Source organism: Salmo salar, chromosome 01 (assembly GCF_965601325.2).
Source record: "Salmo salar chromosome 01, fSalSal1, whole genome shotgun sequence".
NCBI lineage: Eukaryota > Metazoa > Chordata > Actinopteri > Salmoniformes > Salmonidae > Salmo > Salmo salar.
In genome coordinates this window covers 30711858-30724696 of record NC_138291.1, presented here as the reverse complement: position 1 = coordinate 30724696, position 12839 = coordinate 30711858, and the positions used below count along the sequence as shown (strand labels likewise).

At 44.7% G+C, this 12839-nt stretch overlaps 1 protein-coding gene across 5 annotated transcripts in view; it reads right to left on the bottom strand.

Annotated features, from left to right (window-relative positions):
- The window catches only part of LOC106598880 (CDK-activating kinase assembly factor MAT1), a 64527-nt gene that overhangs the window by 43010 nt on the left and 8678 nt on the right, over positions 1-12839 (bottom strand). The window contains exons 2-6 of one of the 5 annotated variants that reach the window (XM_082973520.1): positions 8269-8457; positions 7881-7952; positions 5613-5775; positions 5299-5418; positions 2882-3010 (exon numbers count right to left, since the gene is read on the bottom strand). In XM_082973520.1, the coding sequence (XP_082829646.1) occupies positions 2882-3010; positions 5299-5418; positions 5613-5669 (306 nt within the window). In that variant the 5' untranslated portion in view covers positions 5670-5775; positions 7881-7952; positions 8269-8457. Of the gene's footprint in view, positions 1-2881; positions 3011-5298; positions 5419-5612; positions 5811-7880; positions 7953-8268; positions 8458-12839 lie in introns of all 5 variants that reach the window. The other 4 variants (XM_082973518.1, XM_082973519.1, XM_082973521.1 and 1 more) reach the window with 4 other exon arrangements.

Sequence of the window (12839 nt, the reverse complement as noted above, 5' to 3'; positions counted from 1 at the left end):
CCTGTCTAACAGAACACAGAGGGTGTTCTTTAATGGAAGCCTCTACAACATAATCCAGGTAGAATCAGGAATTCCCCAGGGTAGCTGTCTAGGCCCCTTACTTCTTTCAATCTTTACTAATGACATGCTTGAGTAAAGCCAGTGTGTCTATGTATGCAGATGACTCAACATTATACACATCAGCAACTACAGCGAGTGAAATCACTGCAACACTTAAAGAGCGGCAGTTAGTTTCAGAATGGGTGGCAAGGAATAAGTTAGTCCTAAATATCACTAAAACTAAAAGCATTGTATTTGGGACAAATAATTCACTAAACCCTAAACCCCAATTAAACCTTGTAATAAACTATGTGGAAATTGAGCAAGTTGAGGTGACTAAACTGCTAGAGTAACCCCAGATTGTAAACGGTCATGGTCAAAACATACTGATACAACAGTAGCTAAGTTGGGGAGAAGTCTATCCATAATAAAGCATAGCTCTGCCTTTTTAACAACACTATCAACAAGGCAGGTCCTACAGGCCCAGGTTTTGTCGCACCCGGACTACTGTTCAGTCTTGTGGTCAGGTGCCAAAAAAGAGGGACCTTGGAAAATTACAACTGGCTCAGAACAGGGCAGCATGGCTAGCCCTTGAATGTACACAGCGAGCTAACATTAATAAAATGCATGTAAATCTCTCCTGGCTCAAAGTGGAGGAGCGATTGACTTCATCACTAGTTGTTTTTGTAATTAGTGTTGACATGCTGAATGCACCAAGGTGTCTGTTTTAATCCACTAGCACACAGCTCAGACACCCATGCATACCCCACAAGACATCCCACCAAAGGTCTCTTCACAATCCCCAAATTAAGAATAGACTATGAGAGGCGCACAGTGCTACACAGAGCCATGGCTACATGGAACTCTATTCAGTTATCAGGTAACTGATGCAAGCAGTAAAATCAGATTTAAATAACATAACATTATGAAACAGCAGGGAGTGTGAAGAGACACACACACACACACACACACACTTACACGTGATAAGATTCTACACACACACGTACACATGGATTCTGTATTGTAGATATGTAGTAGTAGAGTAGTGACCTGAGGGAACATGATATAAAATATAATTTCATGTAATATTGTTAATTGTATATAATTGCCTTAATGTTGCTGGACCCCAGGAAGAGTTGCTGCTGCCGTGGCAACAGATAATGGGGATCCTTAATAAATGCAAATACCTTGGCCTACCTGCCTGCTGAGTCTTCTGTGGGGCCAAACCCCTTGCTTCCAAACCCCCAGAGGAGACAAGACATGACCATAGAGGCGCTGAAGTCGTTTCACCTTTCACCTCCTTCATTATCTCCATCTTTCTCTCAGTCTGCTTCCATGTCCAGGACATGATAGTTAAGAGGAGAGAGAAGTACACTTGATACAACCCTTCACACAGCCCATTATTGATTAATGGAAAGATAATTTTTCGATCTGAGAATAAATGTTTCTCTCCCGCTCTCTGAAAATGTTGCTCTCTGAAATGACAGCAACATGACTCCATCTTCTCTCGTTTCAATCGTACCTCAACAGGACACCACAAACTAACGAAATACATTTTTTTTAAACAAAATAAACGGTTCTAAATAAGCCGGTGTTCTGCAGGAATCAACCGCGCCACCTTGAAACACCACCAAGTCAAACAGAAGTTAGTCTTCTGGACTCTGAGGTGAGGGGAAAGAAAAACCACACTGAAGCCCAACTGAAGCCTTGCGGTTTTCAGACACGCCTGGCAACCACTCTACCCCACCCCAAGCCAGAGGGAGGAGGAGAAAAGAGGGAAAGAGAGGGGGAAAAGTGAGGAAAAACAGCCAGAGTCAGAGCCAAGAGCAACAGCATCCTACAACCCTTTCTCCATCAGCAAGTTTGACTTCATGCTGCATATTCAGTCAGTTAGAGAGAACCACATCCTCCTCCATGTGAAGCCAGCCATACTGGAGCAGCTCTTTTTCCTCCCAATGGTGGATGAAAAATGGGCAGTGGTCATGTCTTTGGGTTTAAATGGCTATCAAATACACTGGAATAAAAGGTTTCTGGACTCTGCATGCAAATTCCCCAATGTAATATGAGTGTGTCTGGAGAAAGACTTCTCCACTGTCATGGAGATGAGACTAGGTGAGCACTGAGCAGAGATTTCTCCCACGCAACGTTGCACCCTGGGAAGACCGCTATGCCTCTCATAGGGGCTGGAGGAGAAGGAGGGTGATGGCATCACTATCTCATCACCGTAAAATTCAAATAAACAACTGCGGAGGAAAACAGAGCAGTTGCCAAATGGAAGAAGGCCTTAACAGACACCCTGAATAACACATAGCTGACAGCTCAACAAAACGCAGAGCCAGAGCCATCAATTTGTCTCTGAGGGCTGCAGGTATGAAAGTGATGACATTACAGAGGAGTTGAGGGCTTGTTCCCACACCAGGCAGAGACCCTTGATAAGGACACAATACACTGCAGCAACATCCTCCTTCAAGGGCTCCCCAACCATTAGCGTGAAGCTAATCTAAACTGACCACCACTGTAATATGCTGACAATGAATTAGCATGGACCTAAACAGCATAGTGTGTGCCCCCATTAAGATAAATTGCATTGGGCTCTGTGTAAGGAAGATAACCATACGTTACCATTGAGTGAAGTCACGTAGGCAGAGTATTCGTATGAGCTCATCGCGCGTTAACTTTAAGCTAGACTAGGCCGACCCAGGGTGCATGCTGGACATTCACTAGCATGTCTGTGTGAGCTAGCCTGTTTGGATGTTGTTTGCATGCCAACTATGTGGTAGGCTTAAGCCGGCCTGCACAGTCAGGACAGTCAGTGTGCTTGTATGTGGCATGCGGTACTTACCATAGGGATGCCGGTGGAGAAGATGGTGGTTTTGACCACCTGTTCCTGCTTCTCAATCTGGGTCTCCAGCTGGGCAGCCCGGTCCTTGTGTTGGGCCAGCAGGATGGTGGTGGGGACATGAGCGCGTTCCTGAAGGGGAACATCCAAATACAGGTATGAGGTGAGTGATCATATTTCCATGTGTGTATGTGTGCGCGCATGTTCAACAACCACTGAATCCTGATAAAGTAAAAAACGGATTTACGCCAAGTAAAAGATGGGAGGTGCTTCGAAGACTGGTACATGTAAATGAGATGTGCAACTTGGGAACCTCAGAGTTCAAAATATCAAATCAGACGCTCCTCCCTATAACTGCACAACTAACAAACCAAGGCGGTTCAAGGCTAGTCATCAGATTATTGATGCAAGCGATGTTAAAACCCTGGTGGTATGACGTTTTTTCAAGTACACTGCGATGTCTTCACCTCCATTAAGCCAAGGTTGAACATTGCAATTTCTCCAGTGAAGTGTTGCCAAGCTTAGAGGTCTGAAAACACAAGCCCAGGCATGCCATCCATGGAGGGAGCAGGACGTTATTGTCGGGGTGGACGGGCGGTGGGCACAGAGTTGGGAGTGTTTTCATCACCAGGCAGAAAGGAAGGTGTTGAGCAGAATAATGAACAGCTGGAGGTGATCTGCTGATGGCCCCTTATCAGGATACATTGCAAACACTATATCTGTCTATTTGATTATTGATACACTACATATACAAAGGTATGTGGACACCACTTCAAATTAGTGGATTCGGCTATTTCAGCCACATCCATTGCTTACAGGTGTTTAAAATCGAGCACACAGCCATGCAAGCTCCATTGACAAACAATTGCAGTAGAATAGCCTTACTGAAGAGCTCAGTGACTTAACGTAACACCGTCATAGGATGCCACCTTTCCAACAAGTTAGTTGCCCTGCTAGAGCTGCCCTGGTCAACTGTAAGTGCTGGTATTGTGAAGTGGAAAAGTCTAAGAGCAACAACAGCTCAGCTGCGAAGTGGTAGGCCACACAAGCTCACAGAATGGGATCTCTTAGTGCTGAAGCGCGAAGCACGTAAAAATCATCTGTCCTCGGTTGCAACACTCACTACCTAGTTACAAACTATCTCTGGAAGCAACGTCAGAACAATAACAATTCGTCGGAAGCTTCATGAAATGGATTTCCATGGCGAGCAGCTGCACACGAGCCTAAAATCACCATGCCCAATGCCAAGCGTCTGCTGGAGTGGTGTAAAGCTCGCCGCCATTGGACTCTGGAGCAGTGGAAACGAATTCCCTGGAGTGATGAATCACGCTTCACCATCTGGCAGTCCAATGAACGAACCTGGGTTTGGCGGATGCCAGGAGAACGCTACCTCTCCGAATGCATTGTGCCAACTGTAAAGTTTGGTGGTGGAGGAGGAATAATGGTCTGGGGTTGTTTTTCATGGTTCGGGCTAGGTCCCTTAGTTCCAGTGAAGGGAAATCTTAACCCTACAACATACAATGACATTGTAGACGATTCAGTGCTTCCAACTTTGCGGCAACAGTTGGGGAATGCCCTTTCCTGTTTCAGCATGACAATGCCCCTGTTCACAAAGCGAGGTTCATACAGAAACGGTTTGTCAAGATCGCTGTGGAGGAACTTGACCGGCCTGCACAGAGCCCTGACCTCAACCCTACAGAACACCAGTGGGATGACTCGCAGACTGCTAGCCAGGCCTAACTCCCCAAAATCAGTGCCCATCCTCACTAAGGTTCTTGGGGCTAAATGGAAGCAAGTCCCTGCAGCAATGTTCCAACATCTAGTGTATTGCCTTCCCAGAAGAGTGGAGGCTGTTATTGCAGCAAAGGGGGGGCAACTCCATATTAATGCCCATGATTTTGGAATGAGATGTTCGATGAGCAGGTGTCCACATACTTTTGGTAAAGTAGTGTATATCTCACTGTGTGTGTGAGGCCTCAGAGATTTCTACTGTAAATGCCAAAGCACAGGAGCGTGTCCCCGGGTTGTTACTGCTCATCTCCCAACAGAGGCTTAGTGTTTAAACAAACAAACAAACAGCTCACCCTGCTATCTGTGATAGCTCTTTACCAGGCTGCTCTACAGGGACAATCACTTCTAAAGCCTGCAGCTAAACACAAAAGGAGCCAGGATACTCGCTAACAATGCTGAGGGGACAGCAAAGCTTCAGCAGCCCCACTACAGAAGAGTAGTAATAAGCTCTTAATGAGCCGAGTTACATGTCATTGGCTCATCTTATATATCCTGCTTGTTCTTCCTGTACGTGTGTCACCTGATTGTTCTATAACTTACCATTTGTTCCCGTTGGCCTATGTGGCAATGTGTGTTTATTAGTGTGACTGTATGTGGTGTGTGTCTGTGTACATGTCTAGGTGTCTCACCAGTTTATCTTGTAGAGCCTGCTTGCTCTTCCTCTTGGCCTGTAGCTGTCTCTGTTCCTCCTGCAGAGCCTCCAGACTGCGATGCTCGTTCTCCTGCTCCTCCAACAACAGCAGCTCCTCCTGCTCTCGCATTTGATGGAGAGAGAGAGAGAGAGAGAGAGAGAGAGAGAGAGAGAGAGAGAGAGAAATCAATATCCTAGTTGACAGAGTATTGCAGGTGGAGACAGAGGATCGGAGAGGGAGCGAGATCATGTAGTACAACAGAATAATGCATAAGCGATGAGTTTCATCAGTGCGGGGTTACAGGTACCCACCAGCTTGGCCCTGTTCTTCTGGATGATGTCTCTATTCTCTCTCTGGTACGCCTCCATGATGTGTTTGGTGCCCTCCACCTCGAGGTTGTTGGTCAGGTTATAGACTGGAGCAGAGTGCAGGGCAGCCCTCCAAGAAACTAGCACAGACTTCACTTCAAATAATCTAGGGCAGATACTGGAAATCGGATTCGGCACAACCTAAAGTATGATGTTGCAAAGCACCAGACTATTGATAATTAATTGTTTTGAATGTATAAGTAAGGTTGAATGTTTCAATTGAAGGGCTTGCCAGTGCACACTACCGGTCAAAAGTTTTAGAACACCTACTCATTCAAGGGTTTTTCTTTATTTTTACTATTTTCTACATTGTAGAATAATATTGAAATAACACATATGAAATAACACATATGGAATCATGTAGTAACAAAAAAAAGTGTTTAACAAATCAAAACATATTTTATATTTGAGATTCTTCAAAATAGCCACCCTTTGCCTTAACAGATTTGCACACTCTTGGCATTCTCTCAACCAGCTTCACCTGGAATGCTTTTCCAACAGTCTTGAAGGAGTTCCCACATATGCTGAGCACTTGCTGGCTGTTTTTCCTTCACTCTGCGGCCGACTCATCCCAAACCATATCAATTTGGTTGAGGTCGGGGGATTGTGGAGGCCAGGTCATCTGATGCAGCACTCCCTTACTCTCCTTCTTGGTACAATAGCCCTTACACAGCCTAGAGGTGTGTGTGGGGTCATTGTCCTGTTGAAAAACAAATGATAGTCCCACTAAGCGCAAACCTGATGGGATGGCATATCGCTGCAGAAGGCTGTGGTAGCCATGCTGGTTAAGTATGCCTTGAATTCCAAATAAATCACTGACAGTGTCACCAGCAAAGCACCCCCACACCTCCTCCATGCCGCATGGTGGGAACCACACATGCAGAGATCATCCCTTCACCTACTCTGCTTCTCACAAAGACACAGCGGTTGGAACCGAAAATATAAAATTTGGACTCATCAGACCAAAGGACAGATTTCCACCAGTCTAATGTCCATTGCTCGTGTTTTTTGGCCCAAGCAAGTCTCTTCTTCTTATTGGTGTCCTTTAGTGGTTTCTTCGCAATTCGACCATAAAGGCCTGATCACACAGTCTCCTCTGAACAGTTGATGTTGAGATGTGTCTGTTACTTGAACTCTGTGAAGCATTTATTTGGGCTGCAATTTCTGAGGCTGGTAACTCTAATGAACTTATCCTCTGCAGCAGAGGTAACTCTGGGGCTTCCATTCCTGTGGCAGTCCTCATGAGAGCCAGTTTCATCATTGCGCTTGATGGCTTTGCGACTGCACTTGAAGAAACTTTAAAAGTTCTTGAAATGTTCCGTATTGACTGGCCTTCATGTCTTAAAGTAATAATGGACTGTCGTTTCTCTTTGCTTATTTGAGCTGTTCTTGCCATAAAATGGACTTGGTCTTTTACTAAATAGGGTTATCTTCTGTACACCCCCCTACCTTGTCACAACACAACACAACTGATTGGCTCAAACGCATTAAGAAGGAAAGAAATTCCACAAATTAACTTTTAACAAGGCACACCTGTTAATTGCAATTGCATTTACAGTTACGTCATTTATCAGACGCTCTTATCCAGAGCGACTTACAGTAGTGAGTGCATACATTTCATACATTTTTTCTCCATACTGGTCCCCCGTGGGAATAGAACCCACAACCCTGGCGTTGCAAACACCATGCTCTACCAACTGATGCATTCCAGGTGACTACCTCATGAAGCTGGTTGAGAGAATGCCAAAAATGTGCAAAGCTGTCATCAAGACAAAGTGTGGCTATTTGAAGAATCTCAAATATATTTTGATTTGTTTAACACTTTTTTGGTTAATACATGATTCCATCTGTGTTATTTCATAGTTTTGATATCTTCAATATTATTCTACAATGTAGAAAATAGTAAAAATAAAAGAAAAACCTTTGAATGAGTAGGTGTTCTAAAACTTTTGACCAGTAGTGTATTTCTCTAAAAGTAATAAACCATGTTTCTGACAATGTACGCATAGGAAACCATAGGCTAACCCATAGTCACAGTGCAAGAACCATCTGACAGAGATCTCTGAGAATTGGCAGAGAGAGACTGGTGGGTCTCTGACCCTGGCTGGCACTGACGCCTGTAAAACTTCAACATCCAGAGCCAAGGCCAGATCAATGCACTAAGACCCCCCTTCTATCTCTCCATCTCCCGAGTCCACAGCCTGCTCTCACCGATCTCCTCTACTTGCTCCAAGTAGTCATTGTATTCTCTCAGGCTGGAGAAGTCCAAGTCTCTCGTTCTAACTGTGAAAGAGAAGAGAAAAAAAAACATATATACTCTTAAGTATCAGGCCTAATACTTGTTTGCACACATTACATTGAAATAGCAGGGCTAAAGAAACAAAGATGAGGGATGGACAGAACGGGAGGGGCTGAGGCAGATGTATGGCAGGGAAAGAGCCTTCCCATTTGAGCAACCCCTGGGGGGCCATTGTCTACAAAACAAACAGCATAATGACAAAGACAAAGGAAGCTTAAGGAGAGGGAGGAGAGGGCTGAACACAAACACACACAGAGACACACCCTTCTCCCCCCAGCCCCTCAATCACATCTTGAGCACCTTCATGCGGATCTCCACCTCCTTGTCGATGGCTGGGTCTTTGAAGAGCTGCATGCGGAAGTTACTCTTCCTCAGGGGCGTGCCACACTGCACACAGTTCCCCGAGCCACTCACAAACAGCATGTCCACACAGCTCTCACAAGCATGTCCACACAGCTCTCACATCTGAGGAAACAGACACATTTGTGTCTAACACACACACATACAGTTGAAGTCAGAAGTTTACATACACCTTAGCCAAATATACTGCTCAAAAAAAATAAAGGGAACACTAAAATAACACATCCTAGATCTGAATGAATGAAATAATCTTTTTTCTTTACATAGTTGAATGTGCTGACAACAAAATCACACAAAAATAATCAATGGAAATCCAATTTATCAACCCATGGAGGTCTGGATTTGGAGTCACACTCAAAATTAAAGTGGAAAACCACACTACAGGCTGATCCAACTTTGATGTAATGTTCTTAAAACAAGTCAAAATGAGGCTCAGTAGTGTGTGTGGCCTCCACATGCCTGTATGACCTCCCTACAACGCCTGGGCATGCTCCTGATGAGGTGGCGGATGGTCTCCTGAGGGATCTCCTCCCAGACCTGGACTAAAGCATCCGCCAACTACTGGACAGTCTGTGGTGCAACGTGGCGTTGGTGGATGGAGCGAGACATGATGTCCCAGATGTGCTCAATTGGATTCAGGTCTGGGGAACGGGCGGGCCAGTCCATAGCATCAATGCCTTCCTCTTGCAGGAACTGCTGACACACTCCAGCCACATGAGGTCTAGCATTGTCTTGCATTAGGAGGAACCCAGGGCCAACCGCACCAGCATATGGTCTCACAAGGGGTCTGAGGATCTCATCTCGGTACCTAATGGCAGTCAGGCTACCTCTGGCGAGCACATGGAGGGCTGTGCGGCCCCCCAAAGAAATGCCACCCCACACCATGACTGACCCACCGCCAAACCAGTCATGCTGGAGGATGTTGCAGGCAGCAGAACATTCTCCACGGCGTCTCCAGACTCTGTCACATGTGCTCAGTGTGAACCTGCTTCATCTGTGAAGAGCACAGGGCGCCAGTGGCGAATTTGCCAATCTTGGTGTTCTCTGGCAAATGCCAAACGTCCTGCACGGTGTTGGGCTGTAAGCACAACCCCCACCTGTGGACGTCGGGCCCTCATACCACCCTCATGGAGTCTGTTTCTGACCGTTTGAGCAGACACATGCACATTTGTGGCCTGCTGGAGGTCATTTTGCAGGGCTCTGGCAGTGCTCCTCCTGCTCCTCCTTGCACAAAGGCGGAGGTAGCGGTCCTGCTGCTGGGTTGTTGCCCTCCTACGGCCTCCTCCACGTCTCCTGATGTACTGGCCTGTCTCCTGGTAGCGCCTCCATGCTCTGGACACTACGCTGACAGACACAGCAAACCTTCTTGCCACAGCTCGCATTGATGTGCCATCCTGGATGAGCTGCACTACCTGAGCCACTTGTGTGGGTTGTAGACTCCGTCACATGCTACCACTAGAGTGAAAGCACCGCCAGCATTCAAAAGTGACCAAAACATCAGCCAGGAAGCATAAGAACTGAGAAGTGGTCTGTGGTCACCACCTGCTGAACCACTCCTTTATTGGGGGTGTCTTGCTAATTGCCTATAATTTCCACCTGTTGTCTATTCCATTTGCACAACAGCATGTGAAATGTATTGTCAATCAGTGTTGCTTCCTAAGTGGACAGTTTGATTTCACAGAAGTGTGATTGACTTGGAGTTACATTGTGTTGTTTAAGTGTTCCCTTTATTTTTTTGAGCAGTGTACATTTAAAAACTCCGTTTTTCACAATTCCTGACATTTAATCCTAGTAATAATGCCCTGTTTTAGGTCAGTTAGGATTACCACTTTATTTTAAGAATGTGAAATGTCAGAATAATAGTAGAGATAACAATTTATTTCAGATTTTATTTCTTTCATCACATTCCCAGTGGGTCAGAAGTTTACATAGACTCAATTAGTATTTGGTAGCATTGCCTTTAAAATTGTTTAACTTGGGTCAAACGTTTAGGGTAGCCTTCCACAAGCTTCCCACAATAAGTTGGGTAAATTTTGGCCCATTCCTCCTGACAGAGCTGGTGTAACTGAGTCAGGTTTGTAGGCCTCCTTGCTCACACATGCTTCTTCAGTTCTGCCCACAAATTTTCTATGGGATTGAGGTCAGGGCTTTGGGATTGCCACTCCAATACCATGACTTTGTTGTCCTTAAGCCATTTTGCCACAACTTTGGAAGTATGCTTGGGGTCATTGTCCATTTGGAAGACCCATTTACGACCAAGCATTAACTTCCTGACTGATGTCTTGAGATGTTGCTTCAATAGATCCACATAATTTCCCTTCCTCATGATGCCATCTATTTTGTGAAGTACACCAGTCCCTCCTGCAGCAAAGCACCCCCACAACATGACGCTGCCACCCCCGTGCTTCACGGTTGGGATGGTGGTCTTCGGCTTGCAAGCCTCCCCCTTTTTCCTCCGAACATAACGATGGTCATTATGGTCAAACTGTTCTATTTTCGTTTCATAAGACCAGAGGACATTTCTCCAAAAAATACGATCTTTGTCCCCATGTGTAGTTGCAAACTGTAGTCTGGCTTTTTTATAGCGGTTTTGGAGCAGTGGCTTCTTCCTTGCTGAGCGGCCTTTCAGGTTAAGTTGATATAGGACTCGTTTTACTGTGGATATAGATACTTTTGTACCCGTTTCCTCCAGCATCTTCACAAGGTCCTTTGCTGTTGTTCTGGGATTGATTTGCACTTTTCGCACCAAAGTACATTCATCTCTAGGAAAAAGAACGCGTCTGCTTCCTGAGCAGTATGACGGCTGCGTGGTCCCATGGTGTTTATAGTTGCGTACTATTGTTTGTACAGATGAACGTAGTACCTTCAGGCATTTGGAAATTGCTCCCAAGGATGAACCAGACTTGTGGAGGTCTACAATTTTTTGTCTGAGGTCTTGGCTGATTTCTTTTGAGTTTCCCATGATGTCAAGCAAAGTGGCACTGAGTTGGAAGGTAGGCTTAGAAATACATCCACAGATAAACCTCCAATTGACTCAAATTATGTAATTTAGCCTATCAGAAGCTTCTAAAGCCATGACATCATTTTCTGGAATTTTCCAAGCTGTTTAAAGGCACAGTCAACTTAGTGTATGTAAACTTCTGACCCACTGGAATTGTGATAGTGAATTATAAGTGAAATAATCTGTCTGTAAACAATTACTTGTGTCATGCACAAAGTAGATGTCCTAACCGACTTGCCAAAACTATAGTTTGTTAACAAGAAATGTGTGGAGTGGTTGAAAAACGAGTTTTAATGACTCCAAAATAAGTATATGTAAACTTCCGACTTCAACTGTATATACAAAGCTTTACAGAAGAAGCCTTATTCTTTGGAGCATGCAGGTCCTATGTGCATGTCTAATGCACTTTTCCTTAGCAATGGCCTGGTGGTATACTTCCATTTTATATAATATGTATGTGAGTTATCAGCTCCACAACAGGTGATAATGGCCATCTTATATTACCATAATGTAATAGTTCAGACGGTAGGAATCATGAACGCAATGTTGCAGACAGACAGGAAATTAATCTGACACCCCTGCCAAAGATTATTTGTCTGCACTGGAAATGTATTTTTTCTATTGTAATTTCAAACAGTTAGCATGCCACACAATACAAAATCCAGTTCAGCAATGCACCCACAGCTTCTCATCACTAAACCATTTCAAATTCCACTGATGCTGAAGTTCCCTGAAAGGCTCAGGTTTCTTTCAACATTCAGGATGGTAATAATTTGTTATGACCAAGAAAGTGCTCTAACAACTGGTCTAATATTAATGAGATCCCAAAAAAGACAAAACAGTTATGGTAGTTTAGAGATAAATATGTCATTATAAACTGCATCGATAAAGAACAGGACTACAGGACTACATTAGACATTAGACACTGAGACATATCATGTCTCAGTGTTCCTGTATTGGTCTGGTATAATAAGTATTACTGCATAGAGGGGTTCCCTTCCCTCATTGGCCAACACAGAGCTGTTCTAGGAAATTGTTGCATGACACACACATTCCATAATCAAATGTCAATGTCCACCAATAGGAAAACATTCCAATGCAGAGGGTCCTTCCACAAGTGGGGCGGCAAGTAGCCTAGTGGTTAGAGCGTTGGACTAGTAACCGAAAGGTTGCAAGATTGAATCCCCGAGCTAACAAGGTAGAAATCTGTCGTTCTGCCCCTGAACAAGGCAGTTAACCCACTGTTCCTAGGCCGTCATTGAAAATAAGAATTTGTTCTTAACTGAGTTAAATAAAGGTTTAAAAAAAATACAATTTTTAAAAATCCATCACAACAACACGGCCATAGCAACCACAAGAGCCACCTTCGGGCCGAGCAACATTTACCCATCAATCACACCTTTAAGCAGGTAGGAGTTTACCCATCAATCACACTCAAGTGAGGAGTGGACCCTAAAGACAATGGAGAAGGTCTTAAATCTTCCCTAAGTAGGCGGCAGGAGGGGTGCGC